General features: G+C 33.6%; 2 protein-coding genes across 2 annotated transcripts; one reads left to right on the forward strand and one right to left on the reverse strand.

Moving 5' to 3' along the window:
• The first annotated feature begins 489 nt into the window (after positions 1–489).
• Positions 490–8,861, forward strand: LOC100775852 (suppressor of mec-8 and unc-52 protein homolog 1). Its single transcript, XM_003524973.5, has 16 exons — positions 490–656; positions 841–1,051; positions 2,247–2,399; positions 2,737–2,785; positions 2,989–3,072; positions 3,942–4,045; positions 4,246–4,332; positions 4,403–4,456; positions 4,945–5,040; positions 6,188–6,315; positions 7,000–7,126; positions 7,206–7,265; positions 7,373–7,480; positions 7,800–7,900; positions 8,179–8,230; positions 8,641–8,861. Exons 1-16 carry the CDS (start codon positions 628–630, stop codon positions 8,737–8,739), a joined length of 1,542 nt encoding a protein of 513 aa, XP_003525021.1. The 5' UTR covers positions 490–627; the 3' UTR covers positions 8,740–8,861.
• Positions 8,862–14,388: 5,527 nt separating this feature from the next.
• Positions 14,389–17,998, reverse strand: LOC100783512 (putative receptor-like protein kinase At3g47110). The gene is made up of 2 exons (XM_006580169.4): positions 15,051–17,998; positions 14,389–14,949 (listed from the first exon to the last, which is right to left on the reverse strand). The coding sequence occupies exons 1-2, from the start codon at positions 17,707–17,709 to the stop codon at positions 14,537–14,539; spliced, it is 3,072 nt and encodes a 1,023-aa protein (XP_006580232.1). The 5' UTR covers positions 17,710–17,998; the 3' UTR covers positions 14,389–14,536.
• Positions 17,999–19,427: the final 1,429 nt, after the last annotated feature.

Genomic DNA, 19,427 nt, shown 5'->3' on the forward strand with positions numbered 1-19,427 from the left:
ACGTGTTTGTATATTGAGAAAATTAATTGAGCTAGATGTTATACCCATAATTAATGTTTTATTAATTCATTACAATTAGTTCCGATACTGAAATGGCATATTTGTCTTGTAAAAAAGAAGGCATTAAAATGTTTCATTAAAATGGCACTCTTTATTTTATCAACACACTCTATATAATCAATATTAATAATAAGTGTGTTAATAAATACTAATAACACTTCTCTTATACTCCTTTGATTCTATTATAATTATTGTCTTAGCTTCTTTTATATATAAGAAAAAAATTATAAAATTAATCTTTATCATCATTAACTCTTTTTTTTGGGGGGGTTTGTGATACAAAGAAAACCATGAAGAAGCTAGGCTAGCCCAACTAAGGCAGGGAGGCCCGTCTAGCAGTAGAACAAGGCCTAAAACCCTACCCATGTTGGTCATCGGGTTTGACCCGACCCAGATCGGAGCAAATATGATTTGTTTGTTCACTTGTTCCAATAAAAATAACGTTAGTACCGCGATTATGGCCTGGGAAGAACATTGGAAGTGATAAGTGATAAAACAGAGTTTCGTTGAATCTGCACTAAAACCCTACGCACACATCTTGGTGTAAGTCCAATCGATATAGCAGCAATGTCTACGCTTGAAATTGAAGCTCGAGAGTAAGTAGTTTCATTTGCCAACTCTTGAAAATCGGGAAATTTAATTTTCTTCGTTTACTGAATCACATGTTTCAATTTTGTTTGACGTCTAATTGAAGCTCGTTTAATGGTTCTTTCGCACAATAGATCTTTTTTCTTTTTTAAATTTATGTGTCATTTTCAATTTCTGTTTGCCCCTTCGCAGTGTCATCAAAATTGTGCTTCAGTTTTGCAAAGAGAATTCGTTGCATCAGACTTTTCAGATGCTGCAGAACGAATGCCAGGTTTCTCTGAACACTGTTGACAGCATTGAAACCTTTGTTGCTGATATTAATAGTGGAAGATGGGATGCGATATTGCCTCAAGTTTCTCAACTCAAGCTTCCCAGGAATAAGTTGGAGGATTTGTATGAGCAGGTATTTTGTGTTGCGTGTGACTCACTTTGGTTTATGGCTTGTCCCTGTTTAGTGTATGTTCACTCTATCACAAACTAAAATGCTGGGTATGGACTTTATGACGGCTTTTAAACCCTGTCATTTATATGAACAGCTTTAAATTTTAATTGGGCAATGAGGTTGGGTGGAGTTGTTGAGATTTGGTAGGATAGGCTGAAATGTTGAAATAGAGGCTGGTGAGGGTCAAAATATTGATGCAGTTGACATATGAAATGCTGAATGCTGTTGCTAATCAATCTTGCTAGATGAATGTTGTTGTTAATCAATCTGCCTAACCTAAACTCTGTTGCTGGTTAGTGTTAGCAAGTAGTAGCTACTGGGATGGTGCCCTTTTAGATATTGAGTTGTTGATCCTCATTTGCTTTTTGTGTAGCTGGTTCACTAGCTTTTAAGTGCATAATCATTTTTTTTTAATTATGTGCTGTTCAAATTTTAGGGGAGTTGTAATATTTTTCTGTGCTATATAAGTAGTTTAATAATAGAATTGTGTTCATGTGTGATCCCCCCCCCCCCAATTGGCTAAAATACAATGTGTTAAACTGTTAATAACTTATTTCAAAAAAGAGAGAATCATAAGGACTTAAATAACTGATTTAAGTTAATAATTCCACTCTCCTCATGGGTGGAATAAAGGGTGCTTTAATTTTGGTAGAAATTGATGCTGAAAGAATTTATTTTGGAACAATTTAGGTTAAAAAAATATTATTTGTATTCGCAAATGATATTTTAAGAGTGAGTTGAGAAGAAACGATTTTGTTAGATGGCAAAGTATAATAATTTTTGAACTATAAATATAAATAATTATTTGTGCCCCACATCTGGATTCAATTCTTGTCAATGGAGTAAGCTAAAAAATTTCACTTGTCTTTGAGAATGCTTGATAGTTGCCAAATGAGGTAGGCTACTAGGAATCAATTTTTCCCCCTTCACTGTGAAAGTGGTGCTAAAAAATCAGGCTAAAAGAGTATTGAGCTGAGCGAATACAAATAAAGTGATATTCAGGAATTGTTGTTCAGCAGTGTTTGACTGTTTGCTATTCATAAACTCTTGTCTTGTACTCTGTAAAACCTTGATCTGTATAACACTCTAATAATGTTGTTTGTTTCAGTCAAGTTAGTGATGTTTCAAATAGATTTGTATTTTAACATGATTGCAGATTGTATTAGAAATGATTGAACTTCGAGAACTGGATACTGCACGTGCTATTTTAAGGCAAACGCAGGTGATGGGTGTAATGAAACAAGAGCAGCCTGAAAGATATTTGCGTCTTGATCATCTCCTAGTTAGAACTTATTTTGATCCAAATGAGGTTAGAAATACATTCTGTAATTCTTTTTTTTTTTTCGATTTCATGTTGTGATTGTTGTCTAAATTAAGCAACTTGTCGCTTTTTTCCCTTTTTTCTATTTTGTTTCTGCACTTTGCTACAATTGTATCATCATTCAGTTTTAACTCTGATGGAAAATTTTCAAGGACTAAAAAAAATCATTAACACTTATTATTATCTGTTCTTGGAATAATGAGTATTATAGAATGAATAATGACTTATGAAGTTTTTTTTCTAGCCATGTGCTCTGGATTGATATTTATTGGACCTCATTTTGTTTATTTGCACAAGGTTTTATAATTTATGTCCAATGTGACAGGCTTATCAAGACTCAACAAAAGAGAAGCGACGTGCACAAATAGCCCAAGGTTTCTGTCTTTACTTTTGCAGCAGTTACTATCTAGTTGTGATGCTATTTTTTTTTTTACTTTTTTATTTTAATGAACAACTGTTTCTTGATTGGAAATGAAAGTTTTCTTCTTCCATTGCTAGGGATACAGACAAACAGTTTGTTATTGATCTTTTATTTTGGGGTTTTACTTTAAGAACTTCTCTTTCATTGCATTTTCAGCTATTGCAGCAGAAGTTACTGTAGTGCCACCATCCCGATTGATGGCTTTAATTGGTCAGGCTTTGAAGTGGCAGCAGCATCAAGGTAATTTCCTAGTAACATGTTGATGCCACATTAAATTACTTTCATGGTCAACTTTTGTATGAAAATTAAGATTTATCATCACTGTGGTCATCTGCTTACAAGTTCTTTTGTTGTGTTTCCTATGCAATTCACTGTGTTATTTATTTTTTGTTCTTTTGTCTCGGGAGCCAGGACAAAGCCTTTACTTCATTTCTACAACTTATAGATGCTAGGAATGAATATTTCAGTTATATGCATGCATGATGCATCTTTCATTTCTCTAATAATCAGCAGAAAAGAAACTTCTTGTTGGAAAGCCGCTTTAATTGTGGTCACTCTAAGCCTGCCTTCATTGAAGCCTCCAACACCTTTGTGCTGGGCATGAGTGGCTGTGTTTAGTCCTGCATCGCTTAGTGATATGGCATAACTTCCTAAGTAGTGCTTATAAGGCATGTTTGGTTGTATTGGGAAAAAAGCCAAGTTCCACATCGGCTAGAGATGAGGCCAAGATAGAATATATAAGTGGGGGACAACCCTCATCCCATGAACTAGCTTTTGGGGTTCAATTAGGCTCAAACCCAAATTTTAAGATGGTATCAGAGCCTATCCTAGATCCATTAAATGGGTTACCCACCATGTCATCCATACACCAAGCCCAAAAGTGTCTGGGCGCGAGGGGGTGTATTGGGAAAAAATCCAAGTCCTACATCGGCTAAAGATAAAGCCAAGATAGAATATATAAGTGGAGGACAACTGTCACCCCATGAGCTAGCTTTTGGGGTTAAGTTAGGCCCAAGAAAGAGGTTGCCAAGATGCTATTTGTAGGAAAATTTATATCTTTACATCTTGATTGAGCTGACTGAGCTATGCTTTCCTTTGGGCTTTCTCAGGGTTACTTCCTCCAGGAACGCAATTTGATTTGTTTCGTGGAACAGCTGCTATGAAACAAGATGTGGATGACATGTATCCAACAACTCTTTCTCACACGATAAAGGTATGCTTTCTATATTCATTTAGGCATTGTTTCGCAGTTTGATTAGTTTTATTCTGCCAAATCACATTGAAGGTTGCATAATCTGACCATTTCTGTATTTTTCTTTCATATGAAATTTGTTATTCATCATTATTTTCCCTGTCTTATTATTTTTGAAGGCTTGCATATCTGACCCTTATGTTTTGTGTCTGCTTGTTTAGTTTGGGACAAAAAGTCATGCAGAATGTGCTTGCTTTTCACCAGATGGGCAGTTTCTTGTATCATGCTCAGTTGATGGGTTTATTGAGGTATACATAATTGGAGTTTAAAGTTTCATTTTCAGCAGTTTTCTTCCTGATTTTTTGGACATATTTCTAGGTGTGGGATTACATAAGTGGAAAGCTGAAGAAAGATCTACAGTACCAGGCTGATGTGAGTGAGTTTTTATTTGAACGGCTTTACCTGCCAAGAATAAATAAATGTCTTGTATGTGATAGTTGATGATGAATTTGGAAATAGATATTTGGCTGATATATTTCCTTGGTAAGGTTTACTTAGCCCCAAGGTTACCAAACACTTTTGTTACTTTGGTACCTTTACATTTATAACTGCATTCAAAGCTGTAGAAAAGATATTTCACTCAGATCTCTGTTGTCATTTTGGGAACTATTTCAACTTTGACTGTAAATATGCACAGATTACACCTTTTTTTCATGTGATTGTATTTTCTTTCATGATATGAAGTCTTGTTTTGATAATCTGTCTCTTGCTCACTTTGTGTTCAGTAAGTGTATGAAGTTATGAACATATCTGCTTGATTTATGCTGTCTAAGAATTTTAATACTATTGATTTAAAGGAAATTTCTTATAGTTTATCAAAAGTCTTTGCCTTAGACATTTCTGATTCTATGAACTTGCAGGAAGTGTTCATGATGCATGATGATGCTGTGCTTTGTGTAGACTTTAGCAGAGATTCAGAAATGCTTGCATCTGGGTCTCAAGATGGAAAGATTAAAGTGAGTAATACTTGTCTGCATTTAAGGCTGCATGAGCTAACCTAAAGAAGAAATTCTTGTATCCTTGATTTTGTACATTTTATATTTTCAGGTGTGCACTGCACATATAGCTTTGATATTTCTGTGAAATAGAACTGAGCTACCAAACAAAATTCATTTGGTGAAATTTAGATTGTATGACTATGAAGCATGGGTTAATAGTGAATAGCGTCAAATTGTGCAACAATAGTATAGTGATGATGTGGGGAAGATTTTCCTCTGGTAGCTTTAATTTGTGGTTGCATTGTGTTTTTGCTTTGCACTGATTGCAATCTAGATGGTGGTATTTTATGGACAAAATTGTGAAGTGGCTGCAACTTTAGGCAGTGGCGAAATCACGTATTTTGTCCACCCTCCACCCTTTTACGGCATTGGCCACGCATTTTTGTAGGGAAATTTTTGTGATTTTACTCAATTTTTTGCAACAGTAGGATTTTAGGATTAGAATCCCTTCATCCATACAGATAACCCAGCCACCCCACCCTGTATTTGTACCTCCTTATTCTTCCCTCATCTTTTCTGGCTACCAAGTACCACCCAGCAACCCGAGTGTTTTCTGGCCATTGGCCAAGCCTGTCCTTTTTTTTGGCAGCCAGAACTTCTGTACTCTGGTCTTTGCTCTGTCACCTCTATTTTGCATAGCTTAGTCAGTCCCACCTTCCTGTCTTGCATGGTTTTTTTTTTCATGGATGATAGTCTGCGCTGTCTTTTTCTTCCCTTATGCTTGACTGTTGTTATGGACTTATAAATTACGCCTTGGATTAGTGGTAATTGTGTCTAGGCTGATTTTTATTTTTTAATGATGAATATGTCTTTAATTTGGTTTTCTTTCTTTTTTTATTTTAAAAATGAGCATTTATATGAATGTGGTATAAATTATTTATTGTGCATGTTGGGCCATCTTGCATTCCATTTCACTCTATGATTTGTGTTTATAACTTCATATGGTCCTACTTTGTCTCATTATCTTGTGGTTCCTTGAATTTTTGCTGTCTTCAGTTCTTGTCAATGTTGTAGTTGCTGACTTGCTGTTTTTGGAAATGTTTATGTTTTCACCTCAACTGTTAATATGTAAAACTTAAAACTGTATATTCACATTTCATTTTAGGTCTGGCGTATTAGGACTGGTCAGTGCTTACGGCGTCTTGAACGTGCTCATTCTCAAGGTGTCACAAGTGTTTCCTTCTCCCGTGATGGAAGCCAGTTATTAAGCACTTCATTTGACAGCACAGCAAGGTTTTTCATTTAATTTTACTTATTTAATGTTGTTTTGTTAGAGATAACCGTTTATAGTCCATTAGCTCACCTGACATAAAATTTTGGCTTGAAAGGTTCTTTTAACATGTTAACAAGCAGAGCATGAATGACCAAGTGATTAGAAGTTGGCATTATTATTAGTAGATAGTAGCAAGCCTAAAATCCACCATACAAATGTCGGGTTGACATTGCGGTCAATGGAGGAAAGCATGGTGGTTACTGGTTGCAATATATTTTTCTTTTCAAATGCTAAAATAAATCTACCAAATATAATTGTCATATACTAACTATCTGGAAAGGCTAAGCTTCTAGCTGAAAGGACATGAATGGTCCTCCTTTTCCTCGATATAATCATCATTTCATTGTCTTCAAGTGAGACATATCCTTGTTTCTGTAGTTCCAATTCTTCATAGTCTCTTCTTCATTCTTCTTCCAAATAATGGCGCTAGAAGCTTGTGAGAGGATTCTTATTAGAGATATTGGAGGAGATGCAAATGAAATTACTCATTTCTGTGCTGCTCTTTATTCTTTAATTTAGAGCACAACTCGTTCAAATCTTTAATGCTTTATTACTGCAGTATATTTTATATCTTAACATTATGAAATGCTTTGATAAAATGTTAGCAACTGTTAAGTGAAAATGTTCCTCTTTTTGTAATACAGAATTCATGGCCTCAAATCTGGAAAGATGTTGAAAGAGTTCCGTGGCCATACATCTTATGTGAATGATGCAATTTTTACAAATGATGGGAGTCGTGTTATTACTGCCTCAAGTGACTGTACAATCAAGGTCTGTTACTTGGCATTGTACTTGAAGTTCCTTGTTCATCTGGTGTTCATATGAGATGTCTTTTTCCTCCGTATTGTAGGTCTGGGATGTAAAGACTACAGACTGCATACAAACTTTTAAGCCACCTCCTCCTTTAAGGGTGTGTCTTCGAAAATTTACTATTATGGGTTTTTGCTATTCAATTTTTTGATGTCATCCCAGCAAATTTGTTCATTTTCCTAATTTCTTATTTCTTTGGAATGTTAGGGAGGTGATGCTTCTGTCAATTCTGTTCACATTTTCCCCAAGAATACTGATCACATTGTTGTTTGTAACAAAACGTCATCCATATATATCATGACACTTCAAGGACAGGTATACATAAACGAGTGGATGACTGGAAGTTATTTTGTTTATACTTATTTCATTAGTGTCTTTATATTAGTATTATGGATGTTGGCATTGTCTTTCTTAATGAATTGTCTGTTCTGACAAGGATAAGTATATATGTAATTCTGCTATTCATGCTGGCTGAATGTGGACATTTACTTACGTGCTATTTGGAGAACCTTGGGCTATACTTGTTCTCGTTTCTTTTCATCTTTTTTTACAATGAAGTGTTGTAGCAGCATGTTAGGATCTAATTGCAAGGTATGAGAATTGAGTTCATCATCATTTCTCTGACAATTGATAGGTTGTGAAGAGCTTCTCATCTGGTAAAAGAGAAGGCGGAGACTTTGTTGCAGCCTGTGTTTCACCTAAAGGAGAATGGATTTACTGTGTTGGTGAAGACAGGTATCCTAATTTATGTATAATATGACACACCTCCTTCGTTTAATCCAGTAGACAAAGATTTTAAGTACATTTTGTAAACTGCTTCATCACGTACTTTTTTGAGTGATATTTTCCCATATTCCTTAAGCACAATAACTTAGCCTAATTTTGCAGTACCATAAGTGAGTTTGATGACATTTTCCAAATCAGTAATTTTTTTTTGTTGAAATAATCTCTAATTTGCCAATTATCTTTCCAAAAATTGTTATATTCTTCATGAAACTGCAAATTGAATGCAGGAATATGTACTGCTTTAGCTATCAATCTGGCAAATTGGAGCATCTAATGAAGGTATGTGTAATTGTATCTTGAGTTAGTCAGAGATTAGATCTATAAATTTGTTTCAAATTGGTCTCAATTTCCATCAATATTGTAATACTGTTTTTATATATGTATTATCGTATTACATGTTTGAATTAGTGTGTCTTTCTTTGGTATTTTTATGTCACCGAGAAATGTTATTTGTCCAAAAATTTATAAAACAATTTGTATAACTAACAGAGAGAAAGACAGAAATATGAAATGTATAAATGGGATTTTATTTTCTGTTGATCAACCCTCCCTGCATTGCGTATGGTTAAGTGGGATTTTATTTTCTCGTATTCTGTTCCGAGGCAATATGCTTATTTTTCTACTGAGGTTGTTATCTTGATATATGAATTTATTTATGATATATTGAAATTCTCTCTGGCTAATGGCAGGTCCACGAGAAGGAAGTTATAGGTGTCACTCATCATCCCCATAGGAATCTTGTCGCAACATTTAGTGAAGACTGCACAATGAAGTCGTGGAAGCCATGAATCTTGTCTGCTTTAAGTCTATTTCTATTCTATCTTGTTAACATAATTGAGCATCTGTGTAGTTTGTGCAATGTATATATTCAGGAGTTTAATTTTAATGTATTGTTGGTAAAATTATTTTATATTGTTGACGAATGATATGTTGGTAGAAAACCGATGCTGAGGTGAGTTATTGACAGATTGAAAATTCAAAATGTTTATTTACAATTTTTACTTCAGTTTTTATTTTATTTTTAAATCTATCCTTTTTTTCTGAAACGTCATAATTATATAAACTTTTTCATGTATTATATGCAATACTAAACACAATTTTTTAATAATGTATTTGTAATCTACTTGAAACTGTATACTGTATATTTTGATTTACATGAAGGAATAATATAAGTATATATTTCCAATACTGTGAATAGATCCCTAAAAAGATTGGATCTGAACAATCTAATGAGATCTGGAAACAAATCAAAGAGAAAGAAAAGCAACTAGAATATACACTTATATTAACACAATCAACACTAACTCATATATAAGCATGTTGTCAGGGTTTGGTTTTTGGTCTAGTAAATGATTTTTTTTTTCGTTAGAAGAGATAAAATTTATTTTAATGAAGTTTATGTATGGAAAGAAACTAAATTCCAAGTATTGGTTAGAGATATCTTTAGTATATATAAAAATTAAAGATGTATTTTTCTTTCTTTTTTTTAACGAGCAAGTAGTTATTAACTTCTTATCTTTTTAATGAGTAGACAGTCTTATGTAATCCTCAATGCAACATTAAACATAGATTATTTCGCTGACAAAAACAAAACCTCTCAGTAATGACAATTAAGATTTAAGAATTTTTTTTAATGACAGAGGACATGATGATAGCAGGGTGCAATATCGCATCGGTTTTTAGCAATAACCTTAATTTTAGTTTATAAAAAAATGGAAGAAAAGAATAGAAGGAAAGAAAGTGAAAAGTACAAAAAAAAAATCTCAAATCTTATTTGATTATGTAGAAAATGAGAAGAAAAAAGGTATGTTTGTAAAATGACATAAATATTGTTTAAAAAATAAAATATAATAAAAATAATAAGAATATAAAATTATGCTCTTAGATGTAATACTAAAAAAAAAAAAACTAGTCAAGATACAAGATAAATTAAAAGGAGAATAATAAATTAAAAAAACATTTTACTTATAATAAAGTAAAGGGTTTTACAATATTAGTCGGGTTCCCACAGTGGATCTCATCACAATATTCGTCGCCCTTAAAGGGTTTTACAATTGTGTGATTGTACAGTTCATAGTTCACATGTATTCATTAATCCGTCACATGTTCAATTTATCACATACTCACAGTTTGAATTATTTTCATAACCTCAACATAACAATTTATATAAAAGATTTTATCACAACATGGGGTGTAAAACCCCTGAAATAGTTTCTCACAATTATATAAAAATCAATTAATCAAAATCATGGGTCAAAACACAAAAACATCAGGAGCACTCAAGTTTATCAATCAATTTTCATCAGAACATCAATTGGTACATAGAACACAATAATATTGTATTTATAATCATAAAGGGAAAATTATAATTCAATAAGCATCCCAAAATAAACTCAAATTTAGTTATCTAAGGATCCCTACACATGTTCAAACCCCCAATTGCGATAAACTCATCTCTTACCTCTAAGTGGACTGACTCACGTGTCTTCCAACAGCGATAGCGACATCTCTAGCAGTTTTTTGAGATTCCTCCAGTTTTTCCTCCGACTGCTCCGATAGAGTTCCCAAACGTCAGAGAGACGGAGAAGGGATTGAAACCTCCATATATACTGTCTTCGTGCGATTCCTTTTTCTCTCTCTATGAATATTATCTTGCAAATTCCAACGGTGAAGGTGTGCGGAATTGAATCGCGAACCAAGTATCAAAATTTCATGAAAATCCAACGGTTAACGAAATCGGGATTGAAGTTTTACTGGGATGGTTTTGAGTTTCTGCGGGAAAAGAAAAAGCTATGATGCGAAGTGTATTTCTCCCAGCTTTGACATGATTTCATAATTCCCAACCGTGAGAATGCTCATAATTGAGTTGCAAACCTGGTGTTTAAATTTCACGACGATCCAACGATGAATGAGTTCAAGATCGTCATTTTTCTGAGACAAGTTTGGTAGTCTGCGGGAAAAGAGAGGGTTTTGGGAGGAGAAGAAGAAAAAACGAAATTAAGAGTAAGAGGAGGCATCGATATTGTCTGACCTAACACGTTCTAGAATACTTACCACTTATTATTTAGTTTATTTTTCTTTATTTATTATTTTATAAAAATAAATTCTATTTTATTCTCTATCAAAAGAATAAATAAAATATCATTTTTATTTTCTCTCAAACCATTATTTTAATTAATAAAGTTATATCTCTTTATTTATTTAATTATAAGAAAACTCATCATTTTTCTAAAATTCTATTTATTTATAATTAATAATCCTTTTTAAATTAGCTTTAAAAAAAAAAAGAGATGTTACCATCTAAATCATGGAACTACTGTTGCAGTGAAAGTTCTTGACACTCTACGAATTGGCTCTTTAAAGAGTTTCTTTGCAGAATGTGAGGCTATGAAGAACTCAAGGCATCGAAATTTGGTTAAGCTGATCACATCATGCTGTAGAATTCACTTTAAAAATAATGATAGCTTGGAAGATTGGACCAAGGGGAGGAGAAAGCATGCAAAGGGAAGTGGGTTGAACCTTATGGAGAGACTGACCATAGCTACAGATGTTGCTAGTGCATTGAACTACCAGCACAATGATAGTGAAATTCCAGTTGTGCACTGTGATTTGAAGCTTGGCAACATTCTATTGGATGAAGACATGACAGCAAAGGTTGGAGACTTTGGGTTGGCTAGGTTGCTTATTCAAAGATCAACTAATCAAGTTTCCATAAACTCCACTCATGTCCTTAGGGGTTCAATTGGTTACATACCTCCAGGTTAGAATCCTCATAACTTCCTTCCTCTTTAAGTAAACAATAGTATAATAAATGAATGCATATGCCAATTTGTTTCTCTATTCTTTCTTTATGAACCTTTTGATTAATTTTATTACAAATTGTGAAGCATGCTAAGTAATTAGTATTGTTAGTTGTCTAATGCAGAGTATGGATGGGGAGAGAAACCATCTGCAGCTGGTGATGTATATAGTTTTGGAACAGTGTTATTAGAACTCTTCTCAAGATGGGTGCAATCAGCATTGAAAAAACAAGACAGTGCAAGTCATTGACCCTCAGTTACTATCCCTCATTTTTCATGATGACGCTTCAGAGAGACCAAATGTACAACTCAATTGTGTGGATGCAACTGTAGGAGTTGGCATATCATGCACTGCAGAAAACCCAGAAGAACGCATTGGTATCAGAGAAGCTGTTAGTCAACTAAAAGCTGCTAGAGACTCTTTTGAATCAGTCTGATGATGTGAGTCTTACACCTACTAGTAATAGAGATACCAAGCCTTGCGTCCATGTTTCAGCAAAGTGAACTGTGCCGAGATAGGAGAGAGTCAGATAAATGGTTGGCACCGTATGGTCCTTTACACTTTGCAGCCATGTTTGACAAATACTAGTAGTGCACAAGTTGAAACGTTCGGGTTGAAATAAGCGCAAAGAATAATATATAATATAATAACACTTTTGTTGACCATGTAATGATCAAATACTTTACTATTTTAGGCCAATGAATCGCTCTAGTCATGTATGGTACTGCCGCTAACCTTGTCAATTGTAAAACTTATGTAAAGAAGAATGGTGGTTGATGGCATATAATTTGTGCAAAATGTAACATCTTTTCCTTTTTGTATTGTGATAATTATTAGCATTTTTTATCCTTGCAATTATCAATGGCTTCTTCACAATAAAACAAAAATTTCTTTTAGTTAATTTTGAAAAAATCTTCCAACTTAAATAAAATTTAAGTCTTGACTTATTGAATATTTTATTTGTCTTGAAATTTAGTATTATGTTTTAGAAAATCCAATTTTTTTATATAGGAAATTAAGAGCAAACAGTCCTCTTAGAAAGGTATAATTAGAAAACTTGTAATTTCAGCTGTAGAGATTTTTATTTTTTTATGACTTTGGCCTTTTGAAATAGATTTCCAAAATTTATACCAATTACTGTTCAAAGTCTCTGGGTTAATTACTATATTTACATTACATCTATTTAGGCTACCAAAGGCCAAAAGTGTCTTAACCTAGTCTTACGTGTAAGTTCTTATAAACCTTAAGTTACTTGGTTTGATTCCTTTCGATCAAAAAAATTTAGGCTCCTTTTCTTTCTCTCTTGAAGCCAACATATGAGTTTGATGAAGCACTGAAACCGTTACTCTTTTCCATTTTCTGCGAATCTTTTGAACCTATTTCAGTTTTCACTCTTTATTTGTTAATTTCCTTTTATTTTCCCGCTAGCCCAATGCACGTTTTCTATAATTAATTTAATTTAGTTTCATAATTTTTTTTTCTATTCTCAGTGACGCCATATTGCTTGGCCGAGACAGAAGATTGGGATTGTTTAAAATTTCGTTGCTGATAATCAGAACTGCATGTACATGTAGTTCCAAAAAATGTCAGTGTTGTGGCTCGAGAGGAAATTTCATTTGAGGGATGGTAGCTATGGTAGATGTGCTTCAGGGCTGGGCGCAACAACTCTAGATATATTCTTTTTTTTCTTCCAAGCAGTCATGCATGCACGTTGGATTAAGGATTGGTCTATCACATAACTTAATCAAGATTACAAGAGAAAAATATATATAACTAATATTGTTGTTTTTAGAAAGATACGAATGATTAAAAGATAAAGAAACTCAGGATATTACTGCAGAAGAAAGGCTGTTTTATTGATCTGAAAAGCAGAGTGCATTTTACAAAGAGATGCTAAAATATATAGATAAAACTCCTATGGGTTGTTGCCTAAAAAATAGAAGATAAATTTAAAACCAGCATAACAGCATAACAGCCTAACAACATATCTGAACAGCATAACAACCTAACAACATATCTGCAGCATAACAGCATATCCTAAAAAAAACTAGCAACAATTTAAAAAATTTGTTTCAAGAGTCAAACAGTTAACAGATATTAATATGAAAATAACGTAGCATTGATAATTAGAATATTTGTATTCATTAGTGTTTCTTGGACTCAGATGAATAAAATAATAACCAAAAACAATGATAGTAATTAATAAAAAAAAAGTAACAGCAAACTAATATTGCATTTTTTTAAACTAAAGTCAGATCTCTTAATCAAGGTCCTAAGTTAGAGTGGTGAAAAAAAATTAGTCAACTTTTTTGACCGATATTATTTATCGACAAAATTTATAATATAATATAATAAAAAAGAACAACAATACTAATATTATTAATTATTACGAAAATATTAATAATAATAAAAATTTAGACTTCCTTGCTAAAAGAATTAGTGTCTACTTTCTTGTCAATAGAGAGATATCCTGGTGTAAATAAATAATGTTATTGTAAATCAAAATAAACTACTTAACTAACAAAACTTAACTAAAAATGCTTGAATTAACTGATAAAAAAATTGCTTGAATCAATATATAAGCAGTGTCAATAATCATTTTTTTCGCACAAAGTGTAAGCCATAAATGATCCACCATTCTTCTTTATAGTCATAAGTAAGTTTTACAAGAGACAGAGTTACACATAAACATAAACACAATTGTTATTTATTAATACCCTATTTAAAGGTTGGTGGTCGAAATGCCTCTATTTCCACCATACATACATGACTAGAGTCTAGAGTTCACTTTATTGAAACATGGAAGTAACGCTCGGTATCTCTTCTAGGACTCTCATCAGACAGTTTCAAAAGAGAGTCTCTAGCAGCTTTTAGTTGGCGAACAGCATCTCTAATGCCAATGCGTTCATCTGGGTTGTCTGCAGTGCAAGATATGCCAACTCCTACAGTTGCATCCAAATAATTGAGTTGCAGATTTGGTCCCTCAGAAGGGTCATCATGGAAAGTGAGGGACAGCAACTGAGGGTCAATGACTTGCACTGTCTTGTTTTTCATTGCTGATTGCACCCATCTTCTTATACTTAGGCCTCCTGTGAAACACTCATCTGTTGGGCTTTTACCAGAGAAGAGCTCTAGTAACACAATACCAAAACTGTATACATCTCCAGCTGCAGATGGTTTCTCTCCCCATCCATACTCTGCATTGGACAAGTAACAATACTAATTATTTATCATGTTTCACAATTTGTAATAGAATTAATTAAAAGGTTAATAAAGAAAAAGTTGTAAGGATTCTAACCTGGAGGTATGTAACCAATTGAGCCCCTAAGGACATGAGTGGAGCTTATGGAAACTTGATTTGTTGAGTTTTGAATCAGCGACCTAGCCAATCCAAAGTCTCCAACCTTTGCTGTCATGTCTTCATCCAATAGAATGTTGCTAGGCTTCAAATCACAATGCACAACTGGGATTTCACTATCATTGTGCAGGTAATCCAATGCACAAGCAACATCTATAGCTATGTTCAGTCTCTCCATAAGGTTCAACCCATTTCCGTTTGCGTGATTTCTCCTCCCCTTGATCCAATCTTCCAAGCTACCATTGCACAGGTACTCATACACCAGAGCCAGAAAATCATTGTTTTTGAAGTCAACACTAGAGCATGATGTGATCAGCTTAACCAAATTTCGATGCCTTGAGTTCTTCATAGCCTCACATTCTGCAAAGAAACTCTTCAAAGAGCCAGTTCTTAGGGTGTCAAGAACTTTCACTGCAACAGTAGCTCCATGACTTAGATGGCCTTTATAAACTGAGCCAAAGCTTCCAACTCCTAATAGGTTTTCCTGGCTGAACTCCTCAGTTGCCAGACGAAGTTCATCATAAGAGACCATTGGTACATGAGGTTTCAGCTGTTCAGATGTTGCTGCAGTTGCTGTTACCTTCACCCTTTTGTTCTTTATATACAGTAGCAAGCCAATTGTGAGACATAGTATTAATGTTAACACGATGGCTATGATGATGTAAAGTCTTGCATTTCTTCCATGGCCATGAGGCATGCATGGGAAATACAAGCAGAGTTTTCTATTGCCTTCTAAATGAATAGCAGAGAGATTTTGGAAAACTCCACCACTAGGAATTACTCCTTCTAAATCATTGTACGAGAGGTTTAAGAACTTAAGGACATGTAGATTTTGTAGTTCAATAGGTATGGCTCCAAAGAGTTGGTTGGAGGACAAGTCCAAAGTTTCCAAGCCTTTCACATCTCCAAGAGCCTTTGGTATGGGACCTGAAAGCTGATTCCGGGCCAAAAACAGATTTTCTAAGCTGAGACAATTGCTGAATGAGCTGGGGATGCCACCAAACAATTGGTTACTAGAAAAGTCAATGGAGGCAACAGTAATCAATCTCCCTATTTGTGGTATTGGTCCACTCAAAAAGTTCATAGACAGGTTCAAAACATTGCTCAAAGTTGGGAGATTGAGTATTTCCATAGGTATGCTTCCATCGAGTTTGTTGCTGGATAAGTCCATGTAAAGCAGGTTTTGCAAATTCCCAAAACTGGTAGGTATTCTCCCCACAAGTTTGTTTTTTGACAAATCAATCTGGTTTAACTTCAGGAGATTACCAAGGGAGTTTGGAATTCCTCCTGATATCTCATTTCCAGCCAGAGATAGCTCTTGTAGTCCCTCTAACTGGCCTAACTCATTTGGGATATCTCCAAAGATTGAATTGTAGCTTAAGTTTAACAACTTCAAGCCACTTAGACGACCAATGGAGGAGGGTATGCTTCCATTGAAACGATTCTGTCCCATGTATAATTTTGTGAGATCCTTGGAGAGATTGCCAATGCTTTCAGGAATTACACCTTCCAGCATGTTGCCATCAATTGCCAGAAAGTTCAGGTGAGTGCTGTTTGTCAAAGAAGTGATGAAGTCTAGACCTCTCACACCTGAACTCACTATCCTGTTATAGCCAATATTATACATGCGAAGAAATGGGAGATTTCCCAAACCAGGTGGCACTGTTCCTTCTAAAAGGTTGGAAGCCATGCGAATCACCCGAATGTTGGTGAGGTTGTGCAATGAGCCTGGAATTCCACCTGTGAATTTATTGAAGCAGAAATTGAACACTAGGAGTTTTGGAAGTTTTTGACCAACATCCTGAGGAATCTCACCCCACAAAGAGTTTGCAGCTAAGGCCAAGTTGACAAGGGAAGATAAGTTGTATATAACAGGTGGAACAGTCCCAGTGAGATTGTTGAGAGTGAGATCAAGCTCAATCAAGTTGTGGAGCCTACCCAAGTCACTGGGAATCCAGCCAGTGAGAAAGTTGGTGCCAAAACTTATATTTTTTAGAGAAGAAATGTTCCCTATGGATGCTGGTATTGCACCATAGAGGCTATTCCTTCCCAGTTTCAAAGCCTGAAGCTTTTGCAAGCTGCTGATGTCCTCAGGAATCTTGCTGGCAATCTTGTTTGAGGATAAATCAAGAATCTGGAGCTGTTTCAGGTGGGTGGTGTTTGAAGGAAGCTTTCCTTCTAACATGTTAGTGCTCATATTTAGAAGTCTCAGATTGAATAGGTTGCCAATTTGGTCAGGAATCACTCCTGTGAGTTGGTTATTCTGCAATTGGAGGGACTGAAGAGAGGAGAGGTTACCAATATAAGGGCTTAAGTGACCTGAGAGTCCCAAGCCTGAAAGATCAAGGCCTGTCACTCTTTGGCCATGCTTGTCACAGAGGACACCAGTCCAGTTGCAGGGGGATGAATTATGGTTCCAAGAAGATAAAGGGTTAAGAGTGTCATTACTCAGTTCAGATTTGAATGAGATCAAGGCTTCTCTGTCTGAGCTGATGCTTAAAGTGGCTGATGATACACCAATCAAAAGGTTGTGTAGCTCAAGAAAGAGGAAAAGGAGTAATAAGGCAAAATGAACAGGTAATTCAGAAAACAAAGCCATACTTTGCTGTTTGCTTCTTAGGCTTGTTTATGATATTAATTTCTTACTAAGATGTGTATTTATAGTAGTCCGCCTGCAGCTGCCCATGCAATGCATTGCTTAGCTTTTCTCTTTACTAGATATTTACCCGCTTAAATATTTGACAATAGTGTATATAGTTATGACTCATGAGTAATGATCACTAATGATACAAGTAGTGATATTTTCACATATCAATATTTCAAACATTTGGTTAACAATTTTTATTTTTTTTATCGCATCATTTCGCCTATTATATTTATATTTTATATTTTTCTCTCTCACTAGATGTTTACAAATATTTTGATGTCAAATTATATTTTTTCTATGATATATGGGTACTCATTTATCGGTTAGTGAAAAAAATCATGGATACTCATATTTGATACCTATTTGACATTTTCTTTTCCTCTATTTCTCTCTTATTATATCAAATTATATTATTTGTCATAATTTATACCTACACTTTTTTCTATTATTTTTTTTTATCTCTCTAGGTAAGAACACAAGATGTCCATATATCATTATCCAATATAATACTTATACTCTAAAGTAGTTTTATACTATTATCAAATTATATGATATAAGTTAATGACTCTTTTAATAACTATTTTATAAGTTATACTTATACTAATTTATGATTAGTTAATTATATAAAATTTTACTTTAACCATAGTCATTAAATTCAAAATATTTTTCTTTTAATATTATAATTGTTATGCTAAAGTAATATGTAATTTAAAATTATGTTTTGATAATAATTTAAATTTAAAATAGTGTCCTTAATATATTTTTTTCTTTATCCTAACATTTTATTGTTGTGGATATATGGTGCTTTAATTTGATCACATGTAGACAATGAAGCAGTCTAATTCCATTATATAAATAGGTTATCCAGGAAGAATACGTCACTAACGTTCATTGAAAAGAGTAATTGAAATACCATAATGAAAGAAATGCAATAATCATACATTAAGAAGAAAGATAAATAATTGATCGAAGGGAGTGTGGCTAATTGCTTGAGAGGAAGGGAAATACTTAACCAAGTTATGACAGAAATGATAAACCATTGATGTGCTACGACATGTTATTATGTTAATCCAGTAGTTTAAATGTCAACACCACAATTCATATTTCAACTTTTATATATAATAAATAAACAAACAAGTATATTTATTTAAGAGTAAATCGTATATATACTAATCGATGGTGTAAAAGATTTCTATATTATACAAATTGTCGACATATATGATGATTTTGTTGAATTTAACGATAACTAGATGTATGCTTGTACTATTGCACAATTTTTACAAAAATAAAAAAGAGAGGGAAAAAAAGAGAGTGAAATGACAATTAAAAAAATTCTGAAAATTTGTTTAACCAACACTTGGACATAAGTGGATAATTTTTATAATACTATTGATCATCATAAAAGTCATATTTATTATTTTTTTTATTGGTTGTGTGTGTCATTTTTTTTACATTGGCATGCATAGAAATTAAACTTTATTTTGATTATAAATTCTTTTAAAAAATATATATTTGCACAAAAATTTATATATTTTTATAATAAAAAAATTGAAGTACGAAGTAAAATAATTAATATAATTGAAAAAGATAAAAATAATATTATAAAAAAGTATATGAATAGTATAGTTCAATCATTTACGTGTAAAGCCCTGTTATATATAATATATTTT

Source organism: Glycine max, chromosome 5 (assembly GCF_000004515.6).
Source record: "Glycine max cultivar Williams 82 chromosome 5, Glycine_max_v4.0, whole genome shotgun sequence".
Classification (NCBI taxonomy): Eukaryota; Viridiplantae; Streptophyta; class Magnoliopsida; order Fabales; family Fabaceae; genus Glycine; species Glycine max.